We start from the raw sequence: 20,095 nt of genomic DNA, 5'->3' as shown, positions 1-20,095 counted from the left end.
TAAATCTTTTGTTTTAGGTACTCTTCTTTTTTATCCTAATTATTTAACATCTTTGGGGCCTGGGATGGGTCTCTGGCAATAGCTTCATTACAATCTTTTTTTTTTTTTTTTATAGAGTCCATAATATAATCCCAGAAATAAATGCAGAAGTGTTTCAGTTTTACCCTGCTCTCGAGAATTTAGATCTCAGTTCAAATATAATATCAGAAATTAAGACGTCTTCATTTCCTCGAATGCAGCTTAAATACCTGTAAGTAGTTTAAACTAGACTTATTTTAATGTGCATATTTATTATTTATTGATACTTCCCAGAAATGTGTGTTATTTATTGTGATTTTGATATGCCTATGTGAAACAAATCTAGTGTCGGTTTTTTTGGGTGGTAGTTTTTTTGTCTCCTGTTGTCAGAAAATATTAAGCATCCATGGTAATTTTTGAGGTATAATTCTGGATGTTTTTACTAACAGTTTTATAAAGGTATTAAATAGAATTGATTTGTTACAGTGGCTTATCCTATATAATGATAATCAGCATGTGTGCTAGTGTTCTACAGTTTATAAGGCATATTCATATGAATTGTTCGAACCTAAATGAAGTAGGTATTATCCTTATTTTGTAGTTGAAGAAACAGAGTAGTTAAATGATTTGTTAAGTTGTGTATAGTTGCTAAGTGGTAGAGCTGGGGCCCACTCATAGACTTTGGGTAGCTGTCAGGTTTTAGAATGTTTTGTTTCACTAAATTTTTTTGTTATCTTTTTCATTTTAGAAATTTGAGTAATAATAGGATAACCATCTTAGAGGCTGGTTGCTTTGATAATTTATCTAGTTCCTTACTAGTGGTAAAATTAAACAGGAACAGAATCAGCATGATTCCACCCAAGATTTTCAAGCTACCTCACCTTCAGTTCTTGTGAGTAACTAAATAGATGGATTTTAAGAAGATTGGTTTTTTTTATTTTAAATTATTTTAATTATTATTAGAGCAAATTGGCAAATTTCTGACTGTAAAACTATTTTTGTTAAAGGGAACTTAAGAGAAACAGGATTAAAGTGGTGGAAGGTCTGACATTCCAAGGGCTTGACTCCTTAAGATCTTTGAAGATGCAGCGGAATGGTATTAGCAGACTTAAGGATGGAGCTTTTTTTGGCTTGGATAACATGGAAGAATTGTAAGTACTATGAACTAAAATAGAATATTATTAGGAAAGTGGTCTGAGGGGACTTGTCAGTGACATATGGCTAGGATAATTGATTTAATTTATACCCAAGTACATTAGTTCTTTCTCCCTTCTCTGATGTCAAATAAGTGTATAACAAAGCTCTTTAAGCTTTGTTATCAAACTGGTATTCTTTTCATCATTCTTACAGACATTTCATCAAGGGGCTCCAGGGTGGCTCAGTCAGTTAAGGCCGATTCTTGATCTCAGCTCAGGTCTTGATCTCAGGGTCACGAGTTCAAGCCCCATGTCTGGCTTCACACAGGGAATAGAGCCTACTTTAAAAAAAACCCAAACATTTCATCTAAAAGGTTTGTATTTTCTTAATGTTTGGAGCTGATGAAAATTATCAGGATTTACCTCGAACAGGTATATCAAACCTCTTAGTGTGTTGATTTTATAGATCTGGATTTTTTTAGACAGTCTTCCTACCTTCTAGCAGTAAATTGTAAGTAAAATATAAATATTTATTCAGTAGAATTTGTTGGTTCACTTGGATTGAGCAAAAGTATATATGCCTCTCTGAGCAAGACCTAATGGAGTTTTGGTATTTTCTCATTGCAGTGCCTTATTTTGAAACATATTTTTTCCTTTCTTTCTCTAATTCTGCAGAGAACTAGAGCATAATAACCTTACAGAAGTGAACAAGGGGTGGTTGTATGGCTTGCGAATGTTACAACAGCTCTATGTGAGCCAGAATGCTGTTGAAAGAATCAGCCCTGATGCATGGGAGTTCTGCCAAAGACTATCTGAACTGTGAGTGTTGGATGGCATTTCAGTGGAGGCTGTGAGACTAGAGTAGTTTGGAATAAATCACTCCCGTGGCCAATAATGAGATCTAACATCCCTCTTCATTAGAAGTTTGTTGAAAGCCCTAAATTAATCATGTAAATAGAACGAGAATAGGAAAGTTGAATTAAAATACAATGAATTTCTTATCCTTCATGTTTCCTGTTTTTAGTGATTTGTCCTATAACCAGTTGACACGCTTGGATAAATCTGCCTTTGTGGGTCTAAGCTTACTGGAAAGACTGAATTTAGGGGACAACAGAGTCACTCACATTGCTGATGGTGTATTTAGGTTTCTTTCCAATCTTCAGACACTGTAAGTACATCTGTCCTTTTTTTTTGCAAATTTTTTTTAAAACAGTAAAGTAAATATTTACTATTTAACAGTAAATAGTAAACTGTGCATGGCTTAGTTGGTTACGTGTCTAACTTCAGTTCAGGTCATGATCTCAGGGTCCTGGGATCCAGCCCCACATTGGGTTCCCCGCTCAATGGGGAGTCTGCTTGTCCCTCTGCCCCTCCCCTTGCTCATGCTCTCTCTCTCTCAAATAAATAGAATCTTTAAGAATAAATTGTAAAGCAAATTAAAACAGCTAATCAAGCTACATGTTTATGGTTTTTTTTTCACGTTTATATTAATATTTTGCAGTTGTTCTTCTCTCTTATACCCTGGGGCCAGTCAATCTTATTTGTCTCTATCCGCACACATAAATCTTATTTATCTTTAGCCAGTTCACTTTGTACTTTAATTCTGAATTTAATCAACTAAACAACAAAGTATCTCTTATAGTGCTAGTTACTGTGGAATAAAACAGAACTGCTAGTCAAGTATGCATATTTTCTTGTCTTCTGACCTGGAACTACTATCAGAAAACAACTACTCCTCATTCAGCAGGATGTAGGATGTGTTGCGGGAGCAACTCTGGCAGGTGCACTGTTCATTGTTAATTTGCTGCATAACCTTGAATAGAAAAAACTTAACGTTTATCGATGATCTGATATGTGCTAGGTGCTTTCAGAATACTAGGATGTTATTGCTCTTTTCCATATCAGGAGACTGAGGTTGAGAGAGATTAAAATGGTTGTTTAAAGTTACACAACTTGTATTCCCAGCTGGTCTTTCATCCAAGTACTAACCAGGCCTGACCTTGCTTAGTTTCAGAGATTAGACAAAATCAGGCACATTCAGAATAAAGTCACACAGCTTGTAAATGTTTGAACCAGCATTAGAACCTAGATCTGTTGACACTAAAGCTCATGTGCTTTCTACCATACTGTCAGATGAACAGAATCACTTAACCTTCCCTGGGTGTCATTTTCCATGTGTCTATCCAGTGGAGGATGGACATAGGAGTAAATGGTTGCTATAAGCAATTTCAACTCTAAAAGTCTAGGGTTCTGTAAGTTGGATGTTTTACTCTTGTCATGAAATGTAATTGAACGAAGAGGTATTTTAATGAAATACAGTGATTTCAAGCAGAGCAGAATAAGAGAAAAAGGCTAGTTAGTATAATATGTAGATTATTAATGTTCCTGAAGATGACTTTTTGGTCATCAGGCTCCGAGTTGATAAATGGTCTCAGAAAAAAGGCAAGTTCCCAACTTTGAGACCTAGCCATCAGTGAGAGAGAAAGCATGATAATTTTATGAAGGTGTGTATACCTGCACAAGTTAGTTTGATTTTTTTTTAACTTAGTGAGGTAGTCTTCCTTCAGATTTGGCCTTGAAAAATTAAGTGATTTTTGTTTTTTCTACATTGTTAGAGATGAACCTAGAACAGTTCAAATCCAAGAACTTGTATCACATGCAGCTGCAGCCTTTTGGCAGTTCAAAGAATGGCAAGCAGGTTCTTTCAGTATACTATGGATTATTACTTTTAATATTAAAGTTTAGGAAAGTAATTGCAGAAATAAATGATTGATGCCATGGAGATAGTTAAGGCAGAATTAGGATAAAATCTGAGAAATTCTGGCTTTAGGCCAATACTCCTGCCAGAGTATATACTTCCTACTCCCTTTGGTCAGTGAGTTCTTTGTATGCTGTACTCTGGAGGAGGGGGGAGGTCTTGGAATGTTGAGCCATCAATTGTTTCAATGTTTATTCCTTAGTAAAACAAAATGAACCTGTTAGCTTTCACTTCAAATAAAGATATAGCTAAATGGGAAGATGATCTCCCATCTCCTTACCATTACTCACACAACTTAAAATGTATTATAAGGAAAAGAGCTTTGTGTTGTATTATGAGATGACTTTAAGGAAGCAAAAGTGATTAAATATCTGTAATTAATACTTCTTTCAGCAGGACACTGTGTGGTGCAATTGCATTTCCTCTGAGAATGCAACAGTGGAATTTAAAAGAACCATACTTTTCCTTTTAAAAATAGCAGTGATCACTCTAGCGCATGGGTGTTCATGGGTCTTGCTTCCCAGGGGGTATGTTGAATTGCTGTCAATCTATGAAGCTCTATACTGATATTATTCTTTATTAGCCATTTTAGTTTTAAGGGCTCATGAGAAAGCTTGGGTCACCCAGAAATCCCATTAGTCTAAAATCACATTTGTGGGCCATATCCCCTGCATCTTGAAATCCTCCTGCTTTTTGCAGGACCCTGACTATAATTTTTAATATGCTAACAAAATTAGGGGCTATTAGGTAGGAAGATTAATACTCTTAGCAGGGGGATGCCTGGATGGCTCAGAGGTTAAGCTCTGCCTTCGGCTCAGGGCATGATCCTGGAGTTCATGGATTGAGTCCCACTTCCCTAAGGGTAGCCTGCTTCTCTGCCTATGTCTCTTGCCTCTCTCTTTCTGTGTCTCTCATGGATAAATCAATAAAATCTTTCTTTAAAAAAAAAACTCCTAGCAGGTTACTTAATTTATTTATCAAGGCCAGCGTTATCCTTTACTTATGAGACAGAGTTCTTACTTGCTTATTGCAGATATTCTTTAAAAAATACGAGTTGAGTCTTTATCTTAAATAACTGTTAAAATAAGGATGAGAAAATTAGCATTACTATGCCAGGATGATTCCCAGTGCTATTATGGTCATGTTAACTAAAATAACCTTTCTCTGCAATATTTTTAGAAATTTAAGAAACAATGAAATTTCATGGGCCATAGAAGATGCAAGTGAAGCTTTTTCTGGACTCACAAGTCTCACTAAATTGTATGTGTTTATAATATTTATATATGTCTATAAAGATATATTTTCAAGAACCAATTTTAAATGTGATTGGATTATATCTTATTGCTATGGCTGGAAAGCCAGCCTTTTGACTCATCCACGAGAGGAAGAAGCTTTTTGTTACGTTTTTTGTTTATTGGTGGTTTTACATTTTATTCATTCATTCATTCATTGATTCATTCAGTGGTGGGACAATTTTCTATGGAAAGCTTGCCTGTGGGCACTCAAAGAGAAATAATTCATAGTACTAGAATTTCTATTCAAGTAAAAGAAATGCACTGAGAAACCAGAGTTGAACCAGTCATCTTTTTAATCATATGAGATTTATGGGTAATTTATCTAGAAAGGAATTCTCTGAAGTAAGATTTTAAATATTCTCTCCTGAGAATTTCTCCAAGGCTTCCCACTAGTCTGAAAATCTTTGACCTGATCATTTGCTAAAAAGGGGGAGATTGGGACTATAATCCAGTTTCTCATATGAAAACTATCAGTGCATCATGGTCCAGATGGCTGCTCACAGGCACCTCGTTGAGTTCCAACCTCTTAATAGAGGCCTTCATTCTGTGCTTTGCATTGGTGGTTATAAAGGTTCACAACTTTCTAAAAAATGCATGTTAAACTTATTTTCACTTTTTATAGGTAAATGTTTGATTTAATGAATTAAGTTTTCTTAGTGGAAAGCTTTATTAGGAGATCTGTTTGTATTTCAGAATCTTACAAGGAAATCAAATTAAGTCAATTACAAAGAAAGCATTCATTGGTCTTGAATCCCTTGAGCATCTGTAAGTATTTTGCATCCATTTTGCTCAGTGTATAAATAATCTTTGCTATTAGCAGAAGTTCTCATGACCATTTCAAGTGTTTATATAATTTAATTGTAGAAATGGTGACTGGTAATGTTTAATTTCTCTTCATTTCAGAGATTTGAACAACAATGCTATAATGTCTATCCAAGAAAATGCTTTTTCTCAGACTCGCTTGAAAGAACTGTACGTAACTTAAATCTTTTTGTCACCAATCATTAGATCATTATCCATGCTTGTGCTTAAGTGTGATGAATGTGACCCATATGATTCCCAAAACATGCAGTTTAGGCAGGGGGGAAAAAAGAGTTTTAATATTCAGTTATTTTAGTGGCTGGATATAATTTTAAAATAACCCAGAATCAAAAAGCCTGGAGTTTGTGGCACCAAGACCTTATGTTTTACTTATGCTTATAGTTAAAGAGACCTTAGCATGTTCCTTGTGCTTTCCCTATATCCTCCTGTTCCTCCCCCACCCCATTTACTTTTGGATTATTGGAAAAATGTGTTCCCAACCCTCTGAAGCTGGAAACCTGAGGGTGGATTACAGTTAATCCTAATATACTTAAGGTATTAGGTAACTTGTTGGAGGTAATCCAGCACTTTCAGTATAATGGTCAGAGAGGATGTCTCTAATCTTTTTTTTCAAGTTAATAAAATGGTCAAACACTGTTAAATAGTTGCAGCTGAAAAACACATATTATTTTATGTCCTTTTTCATTCATGCTTTTTAAAAAATTGCTGTTATTGGTTTAGATATTTCCCAGGAGGAGGGGTGGTTAGTTGAACATTGGTACTAATTTTAAACTCTGGTGATTTGAATATTCAGCCAATGTTAAGCATCAGTGGACTAAAACAAAGGAAGGATTGTGGACCAGAACTGGTTTGTGATAAGATAAGGATAGAAATTCATAGTAAGCATTTAGAAACTTTTAGAACAACTTGACATTGCTGTGACAAATTAGGATAAAATTAGATAATCTGTTTATTCGGGAAATATTTATTCTCATCTGCTACGTAAGGTACTGTTCTAGATGCTAAAAACACGGTAGTGAACAAGACCAAGTCTCTATCCTTACCGTATATTAAAATAATTTCTAGTAAGGAAGTCAAAGAATCAGTAGATCGATAATATCTTATCAGGTAATAAGAGTTCTAAAGGAAAATAAAGGTGGGCCACACATATGGGGAGTGAGCAGGATTATCATTTTATTTTATTTTATTTTATTTTTTATTTTTTTGGATTATCATTTTAGATAAAATAGTGAGGGAAGGCTTTTTGGAGATAACAGCATCTAAGTCAGGACCTTTAGTGAGTGACAAAGTGTTGAATACTGGGTGAAGGTCATTCTAGGCACAGAGAACAGCAAGTGAAAAGGCCCTGAGGTAGGAGCTTGCTTCTTATGCTTGATGAACAGCAAAGACACTAGTGTGGCTGGAAAAGAGCAAGAGGAAGAATGGTAGGAGATGAGGTCAGAGGGTTAAGCAGGAAGCAGACCACCTAGGCCTATTGAGTCAGAAGGAGTTTGAATTTTTTTTCCTCTAAATATATTAGGAAACTAATATGCTCAATACAGAGCCTGGCACATAGTGAAAATTGAATAGCTAATATTAATAAAATAAAAATGTTATGGAAATCATCATTAATTATTTTCTGCCAGACTTTTTAAGTGGCTCTTTATTTGGGGGGTACTTTGCAGAGGCAGGGGGAGAAGTCTGTTGAAATATTTCGAGTTATTTCTCCTAGGCTTAACTGTTAAGGGCACAACTTAGTATTAACTATTTTTTCCTCATGATAGTCCAAGGGCCAACAATAAAATTATTACTTCTGTTATGAGAGCTCAGTATAAAATGTAATTTAGGTAGTAGGTGAAAGCGGAGAGTGTAGTTTCAGTCTTCAGTCATTTGATAATTTGAGAATTGGTTTAAACAAACTGCTGATGGAGGAAACTCTTAACGTACCTTTTTTGCTGAGAAATTTTGGTTGCTTTTGATTCACTCTAAATCGAAGTCATAGTTACAATACTGTTACATCGTATATTTATTAAAATATATTTTTATGCTTTCTAGTATCCTTCACAGTGCTATGCATAAATACTGGGGGGAGATGGGAGAGTCTTATGTAAATTAAAAAATATTTTGCACTAAACTCATATAATCATGGTAGAAATATTAGAAAACATAGCTAAACCTAGAGGGAGTGCAAGTCTCCGGATCCCCACTACTCAAAGACAACCACTTGTGAGTGTGGAAAGATGAAAAAGGAACAGAAATAAAGGAAGGTAATGTGAATTCAGCGGTATCTGTGTCCAGGCGCTGTGCTAAATGCTTTATTCAAATTTTTTTTTGAGATAGGCATTCAAACTCATTTTCCAGAACTAGAAACTGAGATTTTGGAGACATTTAAGTATGTTGCTTGAGGTAAGTTGCCGAATTAGGATTGAGTCCAGGTCTCATGAGCCTAGCTTATGCTTAGAAATCATAAATCAGACCACATCACTCTTCTATTTTTAACCTTCCAGTGGCTTCCTTCACACAAAGGGAGAAAATACTTCAGGTTCTTTTCTTAGTGTATAAATACAGCACATGCATGGTCTGCTCTTCCTGCCCAGCTCTCTCACCTCGTTCCTGTCACTATCCCTTTCCTCACTGTGCTCTGGCCTCAGTGGCCTCCTTGCTATTCCTCAAGCACATTGGGGACGTCTGCTTAAAGGCCTTTGCACATAGTTTCCTATGTATGCAACACTCTCCCCTCAGTTCTTTGTGGGATTTGCTCTCACTTCTTTCAGGTCTTTGCCCAAACGCCATCTCTTCAAAGAATTTTTCCCTGTTTTTATCTGAACTGGTAGCTGCCTCTCTGTATCTTTGCTTAACTTTGTTTTTCTTGATAGCACTTGCTTTCTGACTTTGTACTTTGCCATTTTTTATTGCCTGGCTCTAATGAATACATAAATTTTATGAGGCCTGTATCGCCACAGCCTAGAACAGTGCCTTGCATAGAGTAGACTCAAATATTTCTCTATCAATGAATGAATATAATCTAAGAATTCTTAAATGCAAAAGGTAACTTTTGGCCTGATGAATTAAAATAATCCTTAGTCAAATAAGGGTTTTGAGATACCATTGAAGACTGAAACTTTTTTGGAATCAGAGCTTAGATACTTTACAACTTGATGGGAATTTTTTTGTCACACACAAAGCAAGTTACAGTGTCTCAATATCATTTGCTTTCACTAACTCCAGGTGGATGGGAGAGTCACAGGTCATTAAGAGAAAACCTATCTGATTTTTTAGATATGTTTTATAGGCCTATTATAGACAACAAATAAAATCTCGCTGGTTTTTAGTTTAAGTTGCAGTACACATTGCCCCAGGGCTGAAGTGTTTTCATTCTTGATGAAATAATTTGAAAGTAATTTTGTCTTCTCCACAACAAACATCTCTATGCTGCAGTGTATATGGTAAGCTTTTCCCCAAATTTTTCTAGGGAAAATTTTAAATCTCAAAAATTGAAAGGAAGGTACAGTTAACATCCATATACCCTTTACCTAGATTTACTGCTTGTTAACTTTTTGCTAAATTTGTGATATGTTTTTCTGCTCCCTCCCATCTGTTTCTATCTCTATCTCTCTCTTTTCTCTATACACTCTATTATTTTGCTTAGCCATTTGATAGGAAGTTGCAGACATCATAACACTTTACTCCTAAATATCTTAGCATGTATTTCCCAAGAATGAGGGTGTTTTCCTGCATATAGCCACAATACTATTCTCAGTCAATGAAATTACAGTTGTTAAAATAATATTAATTGACATGCAGTTTATACTCAGCTTTCCCCAATCTCAAAGAAAAGTTCCTTGTAGATATTTTTTCCAATCAAGAATCATGCACTGCATTTTGTTGTAATGACTTTTTAGTCTCCTTTAATCTAAAATGGGTCTCTTACCCTTGTTTCACCCCTTTTCTTGATGTCTTGCATGACAGTGACATATTTGAGGAATCGAGGCTGACGATCTGAATTTGTTTCCTTCTGGTTTGATTTAGGTTGAACATGTTTTAGCAAGAAAAATGCATGGGTACAGTGTGCAGTAAACTTTTAATGGTGAAGAAACAGAATAAAACATAAAGGGTACTTCTTTTCTTCTTTATTTTTGCAGGATTCTGAACACAAGCAGTTTACTCTGTGACTGCCATTTGAAGTGGTTGCTTCAGTGGCTGGTTGATAATAACTTCCAGCATTCTGTGAATGTAAGCTGTGCACACCCTGAATGGCTGGCAGGGCAAAGCATCCTGAATGTGGATCTGAAAGATTTTGTTTGTGGTTTGTATTTTTGTTTTAAAATTTTGTATACTACACACTTACTATCTTTAAAAAATTATTTTCTTTTATTATTATTTTTTCATCATAAGTTTATTATTTAATCTCCATCTCCTCTTTACCTCCTCCTCCCACCCACCTCCCACCTAGTAACCATTAGTTTGTTCTATATAGTTAAGTCATTTCTTGCTTTTTCCCGCTTTCTTTTTCTTTGCTTGTTTGTTTAGTTTCTTAAATTACACATATCAGTGAAATTTTGTGGTATTTGTCTTTCTCTGACTTATTTCACTTACATTATACTCTTTAGCTACATCCATGTCATTGCAGATGGTAACATTTCATTCTTTATTATGGCTGAATAATATTTCATAGTCTGTATATATTGTATACATAGTATGTATATATGTATACATTTTCTTTATCCATTCATTTATAAATGGACACTTGAGCTACTTCTATAATTTGGCTGTTGTAAATAATGCTGCAATAAACCTAGGGGTGCCATGTATCCCTTTCAGTTCATGTTTTTGTAGTTTTTGGGTAAATACTTAGTGTGGCTCCTGGATTGTAGGGTAGTTCTATTTTTAATTTTTTGAGGAACCTTCATACTATTTTCCTTATTGGCTGCATCAGTTTGCATTCCCATCAACAGTGTAGGAGGGTTCCGTTTCTCCACATCCTTGCCAAAACTTGTTGTTTCTTGTATTTTGATTTTAGCCATTCTGATACACATAGGGGTGCTATCTCAGTGTGGTTATGGTTTACATTTCCCTGATGATGAGTGCTGTTTAGCATCTTTTCATGTATCTGTTGATCACCAGTCCTTTTTTGGAAATGTCTATTCATGTCTTCTGCCTGTCTTTTGTTTTTATTTTTTTTTTTAATTTTTTTAAAAGACTTTATTTATTTATTCATGAGAGACACAGAGGGAGAGAGAGAGAGGCAGAGACACAGGCAGAGGGAGAAACAGGCTCCACTCAGGGAGCCTGACGTGGGACTCGATCCCGGGTCCCCAGGATCACACCCCGCCCGGGCCGTAGGCAGCACTAAACCGCTGTGCCACCAGGGCTGCCCATTCTGCCTGTCTTTTTAAAAAGATTTATTTATTTATTTAAAGAGAACATGGGTGGGAGGAGCAGAGGAGGGGAGAGAGAATCTCAAGCAGATTCTGCACTGAGTATGGAGCCTGATGCAGGACAAGATCTCATGATCCTGAAATCACTATATGAGCTGAAACCAAGAGTCAATCGCTGAACTGACTGTGCCACTGAGGCACCCTTGCTCATTTTTTATTGGGCTATTTGTTTTGGGGTATTGTGTTGTATCCGTTCTTTTTATATTTTGGTTATTAATCCTTTATCGGATATGTCATTTGCAGAGATCTTCTATTCAGTAGGTTGCCTTTTAGTTCTGTTGATTGTTTCCTTTGCTCTGTGGAAATTTTTTACATTGATGTAGCCCCAGTAGTTTATTTTTGCCTTTGTTTCTATTGCCTCAAGAGACATGTCTAGAAAAATATTGCTATGGGCATTGTCAGAGAGATTATTACTGCCTGTGCTCTCTTCAAGGATTTTTATGGTTTTAGGTCTCACATTTAGGTCTTTATTCCATTTTGAGTTTATGTTTGTGTATGGTGAAAGAAAGTGGTCCAGTATCATTCTTCCACATGTAGCTGACCAGTATTCCCAACACTATTGAAGAGACTTTTTCCCAATGTATATTCCTTTGTTGAAGATTAATTGACCATATAGTTCTAGGTTTATTTCTGGGTTTTCTATTCTAGTCCGTGATCTCTGTATCTGTTGTTATACCATATTAATTACTACCACGTTGCAGTATAACTTGCACTCTGGAATTGTGATATCTCGTTTTGTTTTTCTTTGTAGATTCCTTTGGCTACACGAGGTCTTTTTTGGTTCCATACAAATTTTCAGATTGTTTGGTCTACTTCTATTAAAAAATGCTCTTGGTGTTTTGATAGGGATTGCATTAAATGTGTAGATTTCTTTGGGTAGTATAGACATCTTAAAAAACAAACAAACAAACAAACAAAAGACATCTTAACAATATTTGTTCTTCCAGTCCATGAACATGGAATGTCATTCTATTTCTTTGCATCATCTTTAATTTCTTTCATCAATGTTTTATAGTTTTAGAGTACAGATTTTTCACCTCTTTGGTTAAGTTTATTCCTAGATATTTTGTTGTTTTTGGTGCAGTTGTAAGTGGGATTGTTTTCTTAATTTCACTTTCTGCTGCTTCATTTTTCACATATAGGAATGCAACAGATATCTGTACATTGATTTTGTGTCTTGCAGTCTTACTGAATTTATCAGTGGTAGTGTTTATTTAGGTGGAGGCTTTAGAGTTTTCCAAATACAGTATCATGTCATCTGTTAATAGTGAAAGTTTTACTTCTTTCTTACCTATTGTGCCTTTTATTTCTTTATGTAATCAGATTGCTGGGCTAGGACTTCCAGTACTATGTTGAATAAAAGTAGTGAGAGTGAGCATCCTTGTCTGATTCCTAACCTTAGGGGAAAAGCTCTCAGTTTTTCACCATTGAGTAGGATGTTAGCTGTGGGTTTTTCATATAAGGACTTTAGTATGTTGAGATATATTCCCTCTAGACCTACTTTTTGAGGATTTTTATCATACATGGATGTTGTACTTTGTCAAATGCTTTTTCTGCATCTGTTGAAATGATTATATGATTGTTATCCTTTCTGTTATTGATATGGCGCGTCACATTGTTTTGTGCATATTAAACAACTCTTGCATCTAGGAAATAAATCCCACTTGATAGGGGTAACTTGATAGGGGTAATAAAATCCCACTTGATAGGGGTGTATATATTTTTTTGACATATTGTTGGATTCAGTTTGCTGATATTTTGTTGAGGATTTTTGCATCTATATTCATAAGAGATACTGGCCTGTAGTTCTCTTTTTTTTCTGCCATGTCTTTATCTGGTTTTGGTATTAGGGTGATATTGACTTCATAGAATGAATTTGGAAGTTTTCCTTCCTCTTGTATTTTTTAGAATAGTTTGAGAAGAATGAGTATCAATTTTTCTTTAAATGTTTGGTAGAATTCACCTGTGAAGCAGTCTGGTCCTAGACTTGGTTTTTTGAGAGTTTTTTGGTTATTGATCAATTCCATTGCTATTAATTGGTCTGTTAGAATTTTCTGTTTATTCCTATTTTAGTTTTAGTAGGTTATGTTTCTAGAAATTTATCTATTTCTTCTAAGTTGTCCAATTTGATGATACATAGGTTTTCATAACATTCTGTTACAATTATTTATTTTTTTGGTGTTGGTTGTCATTTCTCTTCTTTTCATTAGTAATCTTGTTTATTTGAGTCCTCTTTTTTTAATGAATCTTGCTTAGAGGTTTATCAATTTTATTGATCTTTTCAAAGAACAAGCTCCTGGTTTCATTGATCTGTTCTATTTTATTTTAGTTTCTGTGTCATTTATTTCTGCTCTTGTTTTTATTATTTCCTTACTTTTGCTAGGTTTAGATTTTCTTCTTTTTCTAGCTCCATTAGGTATAAGGTGAGTTGTTTATTTGAGATTTTTTTTTTTGCTTCCTGAGGTAAGTCTATATTGCTGTAAACTTTCCTCTTCGAACCACTTTTGGCTGCATCCCAGAGATTATGGACTGTCTTCATTTTCATTTGTTTTCATGTAATTTTTTATTTCTTCTTTGATTTCTTGGTTGACCCATTCATTGTTTTATTTATTTTTAAAGGTTTTATTTTGGGGGGTACCTGGGAGTCGTAGTTGATTAGGGGTCTGACTCTTGGTTTCAGCTCAGGATCTCGAAGTCGTGGGATTGAACCCCACTCAGGCTCTGTGCTCTGTGCAGTCTCTGCTTAAAGATTCTCTTTTTCTCCCTCTGCCCCTACCCCACGTGTACTCTTTCTCTCTCTAAAATAGATAAACCTTGGGATCCCTGGGCGGCGCAGCGGTTTGGCACCTGCCTTTGGCCCAGGGCGTGATCCTGGAGACCCGGGATCGAATCCCACATCGGGCTCCCGGTGCATGGAGCCTGCTTCTCCCTCTGCCTGTGTCTCTGCCTCTTTCTCTGTGACTATCATAAATAAATAAAAATTTTTAAAAAATTAAAAAATAAATAAATAAATAAATAAAATAGATAAACCTTAAAAAATAATTTATTTTTAAGTAATCCCTATACCTAACATGGGGCTCAAACTCAGAACCCTGAGATCAGTAGTCAAATACTCTACTGACTGAGCCAGTCAGGTAGCCCGACCCATTCCATGGCTTAATAGCATGTTAACCTCCATAGGTTAACCTCCATAGGTTGTGCTTTTTAAAGATTTTTTTCTTATGGTTGATTTCTAGTTTCATAGTGGTGTGATCATAAAAGATGCGTGTTGCACACTTACCGTCTTAACAACAGAATTTTTAAAAATTAAACCAGAGTGCTTTCAAACTAGCATATCTATTTCCATTTTTCTGTTTTTCTCTTCTCATATTATGTAGATTAAATTTTGTATTCTTTGGCCTAATACATCATAAACAGTTTTTTCCTTTGCGTGATCATCAGTGATCATTTTTAATATCAGTATAATGGCATCTTTATGAATGAAGCCTTTCCCTTTTAGGGGGTTGTTAACCATAGAATACATACCCAGCAGTAAGATAACTGAGTCAAAAATACATATATTTTTTAAGTTGATCTTAAAAAGTACTACCAGGTATTATCCATAAAGATAGCCCTTGTTTATGTTGTCACCAGCAAGGTATGAATGCATCGGTCATGTTGTTTCTATTTTTGATGTAGTTTCTTAAGACTAAAGTGATGGCAAAATTTTGGAGTTTTTTGGGGGGATGTAGGGGGAGAGTCATGAAAAGTTGTCATGATTCCACTACTCATAATTTCAAGTATATATCTATATTGTTCTTTCTCAGCCTAGACATTTTTTCTTTATACTTAAATTTCCTTTGAAGTAGAATAACTGATTCCTAGCTTTAGGCAGTAGAACTTTTACATCAGTGTAACTGTCTTGCAGATCACTAGTGTCTGATTGTTTAGACATGCATATATTGCCAGATCTGTTTTTATAATCACTTAAAGATACTTAGAACACTTGGAAGTTCAAGCCCACAAAATACTTACATTGTTTTTACATATAATTACATAGTATTATTTATGAATCTGTACTTTATTAGCCAGGCCTAAGCCTATCTTCAGTTGGACATTTAAGATATTTGTAATTTCTATTTTAGGTGGGAGTTATACACATACAAAGTATGTTCAAATGATATTTTATTTTTTTTTAAAGATTTTATTTATTTATTCCAGAGAGAGAGAGTAGAGAGAGAAGCAGAGGGAGAGAGACAAGCAGATTTTGCTTGAGCATGGAGCCTGATGTGGGGCCTGATCTCAGGATCCCAAGATCATGGCCTGAGCTGAAACCAAGAGTCAGACACTTAACCTACTGAGCCACCCAGGCACCCCCAAGTTAATGTTTTATTAATAAGTATACCCTGTAAAATATAAATTTATAATTGCCCTTTTCTATATTGACACAAAAAAGATAATAGGTATTATTATATATATGTTTATATATATAATCTCTACATATAAACAAGAGCTAATACAATTAGAACTTGTTTTGAAATTTGAATATAGATTTTTCTTTTTTCCCAGTAACTGGTAATACTTAAGTACATTCTAAGAATAAGTAACCATAAGTGATAGTAGAGAGCATGCTTAAACCTTGAAGTCTGAAAACCTGGGTTCTCATCCAAGCTTTGCTGGGAGCTCACATTGACTCTGAATAAGTCATTTCACCCTTCTGGGCCTCATTTTCCTTATCTTTCAACAAAAAGGAATTGGATTCTAGCCCTGTAGTCTGTCAATCTTAATATGCCATTTTGTAAACCATACAAAACAATTTTACGTTGTTTCAAAATCTGTAGAATCAAAAATAAATAAATGACTTGGCTTCTGCCCCATTTTTTTCTCTTAGATGATTTTCTCAAGCCACAGATAAAAATGCATCCTGAAACTACAATTGCTCTAAGAGGCACGAATGTGACTCTGACGTGCAGTGCAGTGAGCAGCAGTGATTCACCCATGTCTACTGTGTGGCGCAAAGATGGTGAAATCCTGTATGACATCGATATTGAGAATTTTGTTCGTTATCAGCAGCAAGCTGGAGAAGCTGTAGAATATACAAGTGTCTTACATCTTTTCAATGTGAATTTCACAGATGAAGGAGAATATCAGTGCATCGTTACTAATCACTTTGGTTCTAATTATTCTAATAAAGCCAAACTGACTGTGAATGGTAAGGAATTCTCCCTGATAGTTTTATAGTTAGAAGGATTTTTCATGTTCAGTTTTTGAACCACTTAGCCAAGAAAATGAGGCTAAGCCTGACATTTGAGGAGGGAGTTTTACTATTTTGTCTTTAGGGCTATAATAATGTATAGACTGGATTACCGTTTTCCCCAGCTATGAATTGGTTGTAGGTAAAGGGGATTTCCATGGCCTTAGAAGATAGGCTGCTTTCCTTGTTATTTATGCTTTTGGAAAAATTCTTCTGAAATTCTCTGTTCTTTCTAAAATCATAATTCTGTTCTGAAAACTATGAAATTTATTCCTGACACTGTTCACAGGGCTTTGTAATAGAGTATGTAGGACATTTCTGGGTACAGTGATCATTATCATTGTCTAAATGTAGTCACACAGAATCATTTTTGCAATTAATGCTCTTCTTCACTGTGATTGTAAAAAAGAACTTCTCCAAAACAGTTTAATTAATCAATCACCTATCGAATTGAATCACTAAAACATTTTAGGTTTTGTACACCCAAAAGACTTAACTTATGTCTTACTCTGTTGTTTTATGAGATTTTTTGAAGGTATAAATGTTTTGTATTTTATTTATATATTTTTTGGTATAAATTTCTTTAGCATTCATTTGTCATGACAGCTTTGTAGATGTTAGTTTGGAAAGCACTGTTTAGTCTCTTAAATAAGAGAGTTGTAATAAATAGTGGGTTCTAAAATAACAGAGTTCAGAAAGGTTTGTGGCCTCCTGCCTTTCCTCTCCCCATCAGAGAGATCAGATCATGTCATGTGTTCTAAGATAGTTTGTCATCACCGTACTCCATGTACTCTGAGGTTCAGAAAGAAAAGATGGCCTCTGAAGTTGGATTTACTGTCAATCCAGAAAGCATGCCTGAAAGAAATGGAGTATTGTAACAGTTGGTATTTTGCCTAATAGATTCTCTCATTTGTGTATGTATGTAAACGCGTGTGTGCGCGCGCGCATGTGTGCGTGTGTGTGTGTGTGTGTGTGTGTGTGTATTCCCCTCTCACCCCACCCACTTTGTTTCATAATCTTTCTTGGAACAGAGATGCCATCTTTCCTGAAAACGCCAATGGATCTTACTATTCGCACTGGTGCCATGGCCAGATTAGAGTGTGCTGCAGAGGGGCACCCTGCACCTCAGATTTCCTGGCAGAAAGATGGTGGCACTGACTTCCCTGCGGCTCGAGAGAGACGCATGCACGTCATGCCTGAGGATGATGTCTTCTTCATTGCCAACGTGAAAATAGAAGACATGGGAATCTATAGCTGCATGGCACAGAACATAGCTGGGGGTCTCTCTGCAAATGCCTCACTCACAGTATTAGGTATGTGTACTACCCCGTGGGTCCCTGATTTCATTGGAGCCTTTTTATTAAGGGGCTTCTCTGGTCTTAATGGCAAAAAGTCTAAGTTTGAGACTTTAGTTGTCATCCTTATATCTTTGTCACTATATTTTGCCAATACATGCAAGGGTTATGTCAGCCTGGGATATTAGTGGTCAGATAACTGAAGTCTGGGGAAGTAGTGATGGCAGAATTAGAGATCTTTATCACATGAATTGGACACTGAAATCCATTTATCCTGCTATATCTCCTGGAAGGTTTCTAGTCTGTATATGTTTTTTCTGCTTTTCAGCAGTGAGTTTGCCGTTGTTTTATACTGCTTCACACACAATTTAATTGTTTATTGTTTTTCCCTTAGTTCATTTTTTTTTAAATTTGACGTACAAAAAAATGACCATCTTCTGGTTAGATTTCCTGTTCTCCTTCCAATGTGCTCCTTTTTTTTGATCCTGTGTTCTAGCAAAATAAAATGTCTTTTCCCTAAAGAGTTCCTCTGACAAGCCAATTTTTTTCTTATGAGAATGCTTTTCATGGGACTCAAATGGCAGATTCTGCTTTCTAGTTCTCCATTCCCCTGAATGTTAGGTTTTTTAAGTTTTTGGTTTGTGTTATTTACTTGTGTAATCAGAAGAATAAGTGTTTTAAAAACTTAGAATGTATAGAAAATTAGAAAAAGGGAAAGTCACTGAAACACTGTTAAAGATTTTGGCATATTCTGGACTTTTTTTAAAACACATTTTTATGTAATTTTGTATAACTATTTTTTTCCTCTGAAATATTATTACTTTACAATGGTTACTCTGTCATTAAGTCTTCAAAAACTGTCATGTGCCTGTACCATGGTTTACTTACTCCTTCTCCTGCTAGATTTAAAGATCTTTTTCCTATATTTTTAAAAATTACAACTAATTTCAGAATAAACATCTTCGTGTATAAATCTTTGACTTCCTTGTTTAGGATAGCTTGCCCAAGGTGGAATTAGTGAGATAAGATTTTTTAGGCTTTTGCGTTTCTAAAACACTGACTTTTAATCTTCCCACAAGTATATGAAAGTGCTTACTTATTTTTTCTAAAGATTTATTTATTTTAAAGATGTGAGAGGGGGAAAGGGAGAGAGAGAGAATCTCATGCAGACTCCTTGCATCATGTGGAGTCCAATGCAGTGCTTGATCCCAGGACCATAAGATTATGACCAGAGCTGAAATCCAGAGTTGGCCACTTAACCCACTGAGCCAGCCAGGCACTCCTGAAAGTGCTTATTTATTGCATGGTCACCTCATTTATCTAATTCAGTAGGATTTAAGAAATAAAACTGTTTAACATGGTTTTTTTATGCATCTTTCTATTAGAGACACCCTCATTTATCAGACCCCTGGAGGACAAGACAGTAACCCGAGGTGAAACTGCAGTATTACAGTGCATAGCTGGAGGGAGTCCTTCCCCTCGCCTCAACTGGACCAAAGATGACGGGCCACTGCTGGTGACAGAACGGCACTTCTTTGCTGCAGCAAATCAGCTTCTCATCATTGTTGATGCTGGCCTGGAAGATGCAGGGAAATATACCTGCATTATGTCTAATACCCTTGGGACAGAACGTGGTCACATTTACCTAAATGTCATTTCATCTCCCAATTGTGACTCTTCCCAGAGTAGCATTGGGCATGAAGATGATGGCTGGACCACAGTTGGCATTGTCATCATTGTTGTGGTTTGCTGTGTTGTGGGCACCTCTTTGATCTGGGTCATTGTTATTTACCACATGAGAAGGAAGAATGAAGACTATAGTATCACAAACACAGGTGAGTGGTACCCAATTGACACCTATGGCTTGTACTTGAGTCAGGAACGTAGTATAGGATTTATTGTAAAATATAAAAAGCTATGAACTTTGACACTTTATGTGTGGTAGGAGGAGTTTTCTGTTAAAATGTCCTACTTCCTTGGTATAATGGAACCTCTCTGATGAATAATTTGAAGAATTTATAGACAGTGCCCCAAAACTTTGCTCTTATAAACACATTACATGTGCACCTTTTTTCTTTAATGCCTAAAGCTCATTTCCATCCTAGCTTCTCTGTGGGGGAA

General features: G+C 35.7%; 1 protein-coding gene across 40 annotated transcripts in view; it reads left to right on the top strand.

Moving 5' to 3' along the window:
* The window catches only part of LRIG2 (leucine rich repeats and immunoglobulin like domains 2), a 154,559-nt gene that overhangs the window by 124,293 nt on the left and 10,171 nt on the right, over window positions 1–20,095 (top strand). For all 40 annotated transcript variants that reach the window (XM_049095840.1, XM_049095839.1, XM_035701016.2 and 37 more), the window contains 12 exons: window positions 116–250; window positions 767–910; window positions 1,026–1,169; window positions 1,830–1,973; window positions 2,179–2,322; window positions 5,092–5,172; window positions 5,901–5,972; window positions 6,111–6,179; window positions 10,151–10,314; window positions 16,317–16,637; window positions 17,711–17,992; window positions 19,360–19,809. In XM_049095840.1, coding sequence (XP_048951797.1) covers window positions 116–250; window positions 767–910; window positions 1,026–1,169; window positions 1,830–1,973; window positions 2,179–2,322; window positions 5,092–5,172; window positions 5,901–5,972; window positions 6,111–6,179; window positions 10,151–10,314; window positions 16,317–16,637; window positions 17,711–17,992; window positions 19,360–19,809 — 2,150 coding nt within the window. The remainder of the gene's footprint in view (window positions 1–115; window positions 251–766; window positions 911–1,025; window positions 1,170–1,829; window positions 1,974–2,178; window positions 2,323–5,091; window positions 5,173–5,900; window positions 5,973–6,110; window positions 6,180–10,150; window positions 10,315–16,316; window positions 16,638–17,710; window positions 17,993–19,359; window positions 19,810–20,095) is intronic.

The sequence above is a fragment of the Canis lupus genome, chromosome 17, assembly GCF_003254725.2.
Source record: "Canis lupus dingo isolate Sandy chromosome 17, ASM325472v2, whole genome shotgun sequence".
In the NCBI taxonomy this organism is placed as follows: Eukaryota; Metazoa; Chordata; class Mammalia; order Carnivora; family Canidae; genus Canis; species Canis lupus.
This window is presented reverse-complemented; position numbering and strand designations above follow the sequence as displayed.